This window comes from Orycteropus afer, unplaced genomic scaffold (assembly GCF_000298275.1).
Source record: "Orycteropus afer afer isolate SDZICR_OR568_19922 unplaced genomic scaffold, OryAfe1.0 scaffold00183, whole genome shotgun sequence".
NCBI classification, from domain to species: domain Eukaryota; kingdom Metazoa; phylum Chordata; class Mammalia; order Tubulidentata; family Orycteropodidae; genus Orycteropus; species Orycteropus afer.
In genome coordinates this window covers 4337067-4347626 of record NW_006921770.1, presented here as the reverse complement: position 1 = coordinate 4347626, position 10560 = coordinate 4337067, and the positions used below count along the sequence as shown (strand labels likewise).

General features: G+C 40.6%; 1 protein-coding gene across 1 annotated transcript in view; it reads left to right on the top strand.

Annotated features, from left to right (window-relative positions):
* The window catches only part of OMA1 (OMA1 zinc metallopeptidase), a 127910-nt gene that overhangs the window by 10067 nt on the left and 107283 nt on the right, over positions 1-10560 (top strand). The window contains exon 2 of the mRNA XM_007947408.2: positions 816-1044. Within this exon, the coding sequence (XP_007945599.1) occupies positions 816-1044 (229 nt within the window). The remainder of the gene's footprint in view (positions 1-815; positions 1045-10560) is intronic.

The following is a 10560-nucleotide window of genomic DNA, read 5'->3' as shown; positions in this document are numbered from 1 at the left end:
CATGAGACAAAGTATATGTGAACTGCTGTATGAAAAGTGAATTTACTATGTAAATCTTCACCCAAATCCTAATAAAAAAAAAAAAAAAGAAAAAATTGCCCATTTCCGTATCTATAGTGCTTATATTTTCATTACCTTTCCTTTTTCATGTTCCAGAGAGGATGCTAGTGAGCAATGTTCATTTCTAAAATCAATGTGGAGGTAGTTTCCCTTGCACCTTGTTAAAGGGCTGGCAGATTGTGCCAGCAGTCCGATGAGCAGTGGCAAGAATAGTCATTGAAGGTATAGATTTATGTAACCCCCTGAGGTGTTTATTTGGGCACTTCATCCCTTCTAAGTCAGTAGTGGTTAAGTGCTCAAACTGTGGAATGAGATTGCTTTCATTGCCTGGTTCCTTTTACTACCTGTGTGACTGGATAAATTTGCTTAACTTCTCTATGTCTCATTTTCCTCATTTTAGTAGGGCTATTATGAGGATTAAATGAGCTGACATATGTGTAACAATTAGAAAAGTGCTTTGCAATAAACAGTCAATAAATGTTAACTAGTGGTAGTAGCAGTCATTGTAAAATAACTCCTTATAGTGTTTACCTTTAAGAAGAAAATTCAAATGAATTAGAATTTTTAACTGTAGCTCTGTAAGGTTGATTAGTTTTTCATCATTTAGCTAAGAATTTTATAAATTGAAAATGTCATCTATACAGAGAAATACTAATATTTAGGGTCTTTGATGACAAAATTCTAGCGTAAGCATTTGAGTTTTGGTAATATGTGCTGTGATACTGTCATAACTTAAAATTTTCATTTTGCTCTAGGGGCATAAGGAAATGGTGGCAGGCTCTTCCTCCTAACAAGAAAGAACTGTTTAAAGAAAGTATAAGGAAGAATAAATGGAAGTTATTCCTTGGCTTGAGTTGTTTTGGATTGCTATTTTTAGTGTTTTATTTTACTCACCTGGAAGTGAGTCCAATCACAGGAAGGAGCAAGCTGCTGTTATTAGGGAAAGAACATTTCAGACTTTTATCAGAACTGGAATATGAAACTGTAAGTGGTAAGAATTTTTTAAAATTAGATTGTGTAATATAAGACTCAACGCAGGAAAGTTTCTTGTATATGAAAGATGCATTACTTTTTTAATTTTAGTCATGTTTCTCCTAGTAGTCCTCAGACCTTTCACACTTAGTATTTCTACTGCCTACATTGCTTCCATACACTCAACTAACTCTTGTTCTTCATGTGTCAATTTAAATGTCACTTTCTTAGGATTATCTAGACTGGGTTAGTCATTGAAGGTATAGATTTCTAGAATAGTCATTGATTATCTAGACCGGGTTAGTTAGCACTGCAGCATTAGGCCCTAGGGATAGCCTCTTAACTATGAATTAGCTCATCTGCAATTGTACCCACTGCTTGGCTATACTAGAGTTCGGTCTCTTTGTTGTATTTTCTCTTTGCATTCTTTATTTTTCCATGAAAGTACTTATCATGAGGATGACATAAAATAATTTATTTGCTGATTTATCTCCCTTGTTAGACTAAGTTCCATAGGGGCAGGGACCTTGTCTGTTTTATCATTTTATCGTAACTAATGACGTAGTGCACATGTAAAAACCAGTTGTCTTTGAGTCGACCCTAACTTAGGCTGACCCTGTGTGTGCAGTAGTAGAAACTGTGCTGCATGGGGTTTTCAGTGGCTGATTTGTTTTGAAGTAGATCACTAGGCCTTTTTTCAGAGGTACCTCTGGGTGGATTCAAACCTCAAGCTTTTCAATTAGCAGCCAAGTACATTGACTGTTTGTACTACCAGACATTCCACAGTTCATATACCAAAACCCACTGCCATTGAGTTGATTCTGACTCATAGCCACCCCTGTAAGGTTTCTAAGGCTGTATGGAAGTAGACTGCCTCATCTCTCTCCCAGAGGGGCTGGTGGGTTCAAACCACCAACCCTTTTCTTAGCAGCCCGGCTTCTTAACCGTAGAACCACCAGAGCTCTTTTTCACAGTGCACATAGTGGGTGTTTATTACTTATTTGTTGAATAAATAGATTTGTAATTTGAATTTTTATATCTTTAAAATAATATTGTCAAATAAGATACTTTTATTCTTGTGATATTTGGAGTTGTATGTCAACTTAGCTGGACCACAATTCTGAGTGGTTTAAGCATTTATGATGTGGGTTATTCCCATGATGAGATTGAATGTATATATTTTGAGCAGCCAATCCGTTGAAAGGGAGTTTCCCTAGGGGTGTGGCCTCCTTTCAATATATTTATGGATATCCTGGGAAAAAGAGACACTCTTCTGTGGGTTGAGATCCTCTTGTGTTACCTATAACTGTGCATGAGCAAACAATCCACCATTCAGCCTGGAGATCTTGGATTCATTGGAGTCAACACCAGGTATACTACCTGCCAACCTTGAGCTCGTCAACCCCAGCAGCTGCATGAGTGAAGAAAAGCCTCCAGCTTGACATTTGATCCAAGAACTTGGGACTTGCCAGCTGCTGTAAGTGTGTGAGCCATTTTCCTAAGATAATTTTTTTTTTTCTCTCTCTAAGCTTTACTGGTTTTGCTTCTCTAGAGAGCCTAGCCTAACACATTTGGTAACAAGAGTGGGGTGCTGCTCTGATAGATACCTAAAATGTGGAAACAGGAATGGAGTGCATCCTTGACCTGAGACCCTGGCAGAGAGACCCCGGCATGTAGTGTGAGAAATGTCAGGAGCAGAGCCAAGAGACCAGCATGAGAGATGGCAGGAGCAGAGCCCAGAGACCGGCATGAGAGATGGTGGGAGCAGAGCCCAGAGACCAGCCTGAAACAGTGACAGCCTTACCATCCCACAGAGGAGAAAGCTGGATGCCACTGGGTAGTCGGCTTCCTGGCAGAGTGCATTGCCTTTGGGCATTAATTGGTAGAAGAGACCGGCATGAAATAGAGTAGCAATTTGGCTGGCCCACAGAGCAAGAAAGCTGAGTGCTTTTTGGGCAGGAAGATTTCTGGTGGAGTGGGTCGCCTTTGGCGTTAATCGGCAGAAGCGGAGAGATCAAGGAAATGGGAAGCAGAGCTGCCTCAGCCTCAAGGGTAGGATCATGGCCTTTGGGGGTGGAACCACCCTAGCCCCCTAGGTTTAAAAGAGCCCGATCTTCATCAACTTGGTTCTGGAGTGTGGGGCTGCTCATTCATGTGAACTAGTTGGATGGAGTCAAGCTGCTGCCCAAGAGTGAGGGGACAGGGCTGTCATGCCCAAGAGGGAGAGGAACGGGGCCCACCAGGCCAAGGGGGTGAGGTCACCACTCAGGAACTAGGGGACTAGAGACACCCAGTGAAGGAGATCTGTACAGATACCACCCACTGAAGATCAGTGCAGGTGCCAAGTTGACAAAGGGTGGAATTGTGATAGGTGTGTGTCAACTTGGCTGGGCCTGGTTGAGTGGTTGGGCAGCTGGGGTAGTTATTCCCCATGATGAGACTGGCAGTCACCTCCATGGTGGGATGTACCACAATCAGCTGAGTAGCTGCTGTACAATGTGATCTGCTTCCCGTATATAAGAAGCAGCTTTGGGAATGGTCTCTAGCTTATGGTATGCTTAAATGTAGTTGTGTCATTGTTCAGCAGCCTGCCATACTTTAACGACTTTTGGACTTTTCAGTGGACTTGAATTAATGGCCTGCCATGTGGTTTGGTAACATTGGGACTGTGCCTTTTTACTTGTCAACCTTGAGCTTGTCAGTCTCAGCAGCCAGCAGCTGTCTGAGTGAAGATAAGCTTCTAGCTCCAGTGGGCCAGGAGCAGGAGACAGAGCTGAAGCACAAGGTTGAGGAGCTTTCACACAACTGCTAGAGCCTGGCACTTTGAACTCGGACTTCTAGCCCTCAAACTGTAAGAGAATAAACTCTTGTTTCTTCAAGCCATCCCATTTGTGGTATATTTTCTGTTAGAGCAGCATTAGGTAACTAAAAGAATCCCCAACATCAATTTTGACAATTTATTACACTTTTTGAATGTAAAATAAAGTTGGAGTTCAAAAACCTTAACTCCTTGAATGGAATAACTCTGACAGTTAAATACTGCTGACTTCCCTGAGGACAGAGGTCATCGTTCTATTTCCAGTACATAGCTCATACATAACTGTTCATTAAATATTCAGTTAATATTTGTTGAATTGACATAGTTTCACTTGACAGCTTTGGCATGATTAGATGCATGTTTTCATTCAAAATGGAAATTTACCATTAAAAAAAGAAATAATGATGTTTTTTCACTAAAAATACTGTTTTGTAATGAAGGTAAAACTAGTCTGCTCTAGTGGAGTCTATAAAATAGAGATTTGAACTGTTTCCTAGAATATAGTCTAGTCAGAGGCAAGTTTGAAGACAGTATTTTGGAAAGCTTGAGACAGCACTGGTGTTAAATTTGTATATCTTCTACCATTCATATTGGTAAAGAGTTTAAGGTATAATATTTTATTTTATATCTACCATTCATATTGCTAAGGAGCTTAAGTTGTGAAAATGTGTGTGCTTGTGTATACATACAATGTGTGTTTTTTAATACTTCTTTTTTAAGCTGCCAATGTATAAAACCAGCTTGATATGAAAAGTCAAATATATGCTCTTAAGGGCATATTATAAAATATTATAATTGATATAACCTTGTCTTATATGCTTCAGAATGGTTAATAGTAATTTTTTGTTTCAGGTAGTTTTTTTTAGTGCATTTTATTGAAATATAATTCATGTACAGTGAAATATACAAAACTAAAGTGACATGGGTCAATGCATTTTATTTTTTTTGCAGTGTTACTTCCCCTCCCCTCCCACACCTGGCAACCAACAAAGAAAGTTTCCCTCCATATATAAACCTTTCCTTGACCCTCAATAACAACGAACTAATATTATATTTGTCCTTCTGTGATTGACTTATTTCACTCAGCATAATGTCCTCCAAGTTCATCCATATTATACAGTGTTTTGCAAACTCTGCTTTATTCTTTAGTGCTGCATACCATTTCATTGTGTGTATATACCATAGTTTAGTCATCCACTCTTCTGCTGATGGGCACATAGGTTGTTTCCATCTTTTTGCTATTGTAAATATTGCTGCGATGAACATGGGTGTGCATATATATGTACCTGTCCTGGCTCTCACCTCTCTAGGATATATACCTAGTAATGGGATTGCAGGGTCAAATGGTATCTCCAATTCCAGCTTTTTAAGGACTAGCCATACTGCTTTTGTAGTGTAGCAAATCACCTGGTATGGCTTTTCTAGCCATAAGTCTTTGTAAACTCTGTGGTGGAATTGGCCATGAGCAACCAAGTAGCTCCTGATTGTAAGTTACTCACCTGGGGTATTTCTGTTGGGAGCAGCACAAAGTAATTTTCTGGGAAGTTCGTGCTCACTCTCAGGTGTATGGAATTCTGATGTTGGCATTGATTAGTTTGGCCACTCTGCTGGGCTCAGAAGGAGGTCTCCTAGAAGCAGAAGGAGTCTCTGACTGCTAATTGCGAAAGATGTGCTGCCGAGAGAAACACACTCCTGAGAGACACGTGCTGCTGAGAAAGAGAGGCCGAGAGACATGTGTTGCTCAGAGACACTGAGAGACACGCACTGCTGGGAAAAAGACTGAGAAGAGACTATTGGCTGAGAGACAGTGGGCTGAGAGAGATTGAGCGTTATTCCTGAACTTGAATTGTAGCCTGGTGCTTCCCTAATAAACCCCATAATGTGTGAGTTCTGTGTGGCCACTGCAACGAATTATTGAACCTAGCAGAGAGGTGGTGGGTGCTGTGAGAGGAACAGTTGGTGTCAGGGTTGGTGAAAGGGCTGAAAGGAGGCGGCCTGTCTGGCCTCATAGGGATAGGCCTTGGGCTACTGATGAAGACTGTTCTGTCTTCCTCTTGTGGGGTTAGAGGAAGTCAGAAGATGTGGCCTCCCTGTCCCTTTAGCAGCTTTCCACAGTGGTTGTATCACTTCACAGTTGCACCAACAGTGTATCAGAGTCCCAATCCCTCCAATCCCTGCCAGTATTTGTTATTTTCTGTTTTGTTGAACTTTGCCATTAGTACTGGAGGGAGATGGTATCTCATTGTTGTTTTGATTTGCATCTCTCTAATGGCCAGTGATTGTGAGCTTCTCTTCATGTATTAGCTGGCCACCTGAATATCCTTCTTGGTGAAGTGTCTATTCATGTCTTCTGCCCATTTTTCAATTGGATTGTTAATCCTTTGCTGTTTAGGCATTGGAATTTTCTATAAATCTTAGAGATAAGTTCCTTGCCAGATATGTAATTATTGACAAGTATGAATTTGTTGCTGTTGTTTTTGTTATGTGCTTTTTTGTGGTGTTGATTTCTTTGTTCTGTATAATTTTCTATGCTGAGCTAGTTTTGTTTGTGAATCATGTTATCATTTCCTTCATTGCTATTGTTTTAGTATTTGCTAAATATTTGTCCTGGTCCTCTTTTTCATTTTGATGTGAAGGTTTGTCATTTTTCTTTGAGGTTACCCTGTGATTTATAGTTTTCTTCCCAAGTTTAGAACAGTCTGTTCTATCTTCTAGTTATCTTGACTTCCCTACCATCTAGAAGTTCTGTAATGACCCAGTTTTTTCCCTCTTTTTTGTTTGTAGTTGTCCTCATTTGTCAGTTGATGTCTCCTGTTCCCTCTTTACCATTTTGTAGGCTTATTTACTTTGGATACTTCCATAGCTGGGTTGGTTTCTGGGTTATGTCATCATGTGTTTTAATGGTCAGTTATTGGCTATTGTTGCTTCTCTGTCCAGAGGACTCGCTTTAGCATCTCTTGAAAGGTTGGTCTGGTTTTAACAAATTTCCTTAATTTCTGCTTATCTGGAAATGTCCTAATTTCACCATCATATTTGAGGGACAGTTTTGTTGGGTACATAATTCTTGGTTGGAAATTTTTCTCTTTCAGGGTTTTATATATATCATCCTATTGTCTTCTCACCTGCACAGTTTATGCCGAGAGATCGGAGCTTAGTCTTACTAGTTGCCCCTTGTAGGTAACTTTTCGTTTTTCCCGTGCTGCTTTCAGGATTCTTTCTTTGTCTTTGGTTTTGGTGAGTTTGATGATGATATGTCTTGGTGATTTTCTTTTGGGGTCTATCCTGTTTGGGGTTCATTGGACTTACTGAATGGATATATTCTCATCTTTCATCATACCAGGAAAATTCTCTTCTGACAAATCTTCGACAGTGTTCTCTGTGGTTTTATTTGTCTCTTGCTGTTCTGGAATTCTGATTACATGTAGGTTATTCCTTTTGATGGTATCCCACATGAACCTTAGGCTTTCTTCATATTTGGATTGATCCCTTTCCAAAGAATTATTCAGGTATTTGCTCTCAATCTCACTAATTCTGTCTTCCATTGATTCAGTTCTACTCCTTTGCCTGTTCAGTATCTTATCTATTTCTGAAAATTTAGTATTAATCTTCTGGATTTCTGTGTGTAGATTTTGTATCATTTCTAATTTTTCATTTATTTTGTCATTTTGGTATTGTAGTGTCTTTTGAAATTGTTCTAGGGTCTTTGTGTTTTCATCAATTTTGTCAGTGTTTTATTGATCTGCCTCTCAATTCGTTGAAGGTACCTATATACAATTCTTTTGAATTCCTTATCAGGGAGTTCCAGTACTGTGTCTTTCTCAGGGATGTGTTTTGGGTCTGTATCTTTGTTCCTTATTTCCCTGCTTTATCTTGTTTTTTTTTGTGTGGACGTGATGCTCTGTTGTCTCCAAGGCATTGCGACATTTTTGTATTTATATTTAATTGGTGATTGTATGTTGGAGTGACTTGTTCACAATATTTGTTTTGTTTTCTTTGTAAGTTATCTATGTAAGCAGGGTACTGTGCTGTGCTCCTCTATTCATTAGTTGGCAGCACTTAACACACTCACCACCTGTCTCCTTTCCTGTTGTCAGCCTCTCGTATGTCCCTGCTGTCCTTGATAAACAGAGCCTATTCTTGTTGTTGTTGTTATGTGCTGTCGAGACAGACCTGACTCATAGTGATCCCTCCTTGGGTTTCTGAGGCAGTATCACTACGGAAGTAGATTGTCCAACCTTCTTTCCAAGGAGTGGGTGGTGGGTTTGAACCGCCAGCCTTCTGGTTAGCAGTCAAGTGCCTTAGGTACTACGCTACCAGAGTTCCTATTCTTAGGGCTATTCTTAGGCCCCTGGAATCCGCATGAGAATGCTGTCACTTTAAAATCCAAAATGGCTACCACTTGTAAAGATTCAAAATGGCTGTGCCCTCCATTACTTTAAATACCCAAAATAGTTGCCACTTTTAAAGATTCAAAATGGCTGTGCCCTCGGTCACTTTTTATATCCAAAATGGCTGCCGTTTGTAAACATGCAAAATGACTGCACCCTCGGTCACTTTAAATATCCAAAATGGCTGTCGCATGTAACAATCAAAATGACTGCGCCCTCTGGACAGCAGAAAGTCTGCAGCTCAGGTTGTCTCCCTCCTTGCTGTTTCCCTTCCCAGTCATAGGCCACCAATACAGTTGTCTTTGCATCCCTTGGTTCTCAGGGCTGATCTTTAGGTCAATTCTCAGGTCCCAACACCATTTGGAAATATTCTGGCTGTTGGTCCCGTCAGAGTAGCTGACAGTCTGTAGCTCTGACCATCTCAGTACTCACTGTTTTCGTTCAGGCTTTTCCACTAGTTGGTGTCTAATCCGCTTCTGTATAGTTCCTTTCAAAGCTCAGGGCTCCAGAATTATCTTCTGTATCTTTGTCAATTGATTTCTGTTTTCTTTGTTGAAGAGGGTCTGCGTCACTTGTCTGCTTATTCCTCCATCTTTTTTTTTTTTTCCCTATAATTCCAAGATGTGTTGTGTGTTTTTTTTTTTTTTTTTAACTGTGATGTGGGTGAAAATTTACAGAGCAAATTCACTTTCCATACAGCAGCTCACATACACTTTGTCTCATGACATTGACCACAATTTACCACAATGCAACAACTCCCCTCCCACTTCCTCCTGATAGTTACCTCTTCCCTGTGTCCATCCCTCCATGCACTCCTGCCCCTCGAGCTGTCTCCCTGTGCATAAGCAGCCCCTCTTTCTCCCATGATTGTTCTCTCAAAGGAGTGTATCCACCACCTCAGGTAAATGTTCAACTCATATGCCTGTCCTTTGCTTGGCTGGAAGTCACAGGTGTGTGTTCAGTTTCAGGCCTGAAGGGCAGCTAGGAGCCATAGTCTCAGTGGTTCCACCAGGCTCTATCGGACCAGCAAATCTGGTCTCCGCACCCCCCCTTTTTTTTCCGCCAAATGATTTTGAGTTTTGTTCCACATTGTTCTCCCTTTCTAGCCAGGATCTCCTACATAGATCCCCTTCCAAGTGGTTGACAGTGATAGTTGAGCACCATCTAGTTCTTCTGGTCTCATAGTTGTACAGGCTTCAGATCATATGGTGTACCAGTCTCTAGGACTAATTGTTTTCATGAATTTTTGGTTTTCTTCATTCTTCTTTGCTCTGGATGAAGAGAGACCCATTGTTGCATATAGATGGCAGCTTGTAAGTTTTAAAGATCCCAGTTGCTACTCACCAAAGTAGGAGGTGGAACAATATTTTTGTAGTATGTTATGCCAATTGAGCTTGATGTCCCTTGCGACTATGGTCCTGAGCCCACAGGTTCAATTACTTGGTCCCTCTGGGTAGCTGGCTGTGATCAAGCAGTGACTACAACCTTGTCCCTTGTCAGCTCTACTATACACCTGGGACTTCAGATGATACACATAGACTTATAGGACCATTGTCTGCCTACCCTATACATGTTCTTGGGTACACTCCCTGCTTCATAGACATACCTGCTAGTTCAGCCTGTCCACCCATGTATCCACCCATATACCCATGTTTGCCTTCACTGACAATGCAATACTGTATGTGCAAAAGGGTTCATCTTTGTTGTCTGTACCTCCCATGTACCTCTCTATGTCTTTTTCTTCCTCAGTGCCACCATATTGGTCACTCATATTTGGTACATTGCCCTTCTCTTCACCCAAATCAATACTTATCTTTATCTATCTAACAATGTTCCCTTCCCTCCCCTCCCACCCCTGGTAACCAACAAAGAAAATTTCCTTTCATAGGTAAACCTTTCCTTGACTTTTACAATAATGGACTAATACAATATTTGTCCTTTAGCGATTGACTTGTTTCACTCAGCATAATGTCCTCCAAGGTCATCCACGTTATGTGGTGGTTTGCAGATTCTACATTATTCTTTAGGGTTGCATAGTATTCCATTGTATATTTGTACCATCGTTTGGTTATCCATTCCTCCATTGATGGACACCTAGGTTGTTTCCATCTTTTGGCTATTGTAAATAGTGTTGTGAAGAACATGGGTGTGCATATGTCTATTCTTGCCCTGGCTCTCACTTCTTTAGGTTATATACCTAGTAATGGAATGGCTAGGTCAAATGGTTTTTCTAATTCCAACTTTTGAAGGAATCGCCATACTGCTTTCCACAGTGGTTGTATCATTTTACAGTCCCACCAGCAGTGTATGAGAGTCCCAATC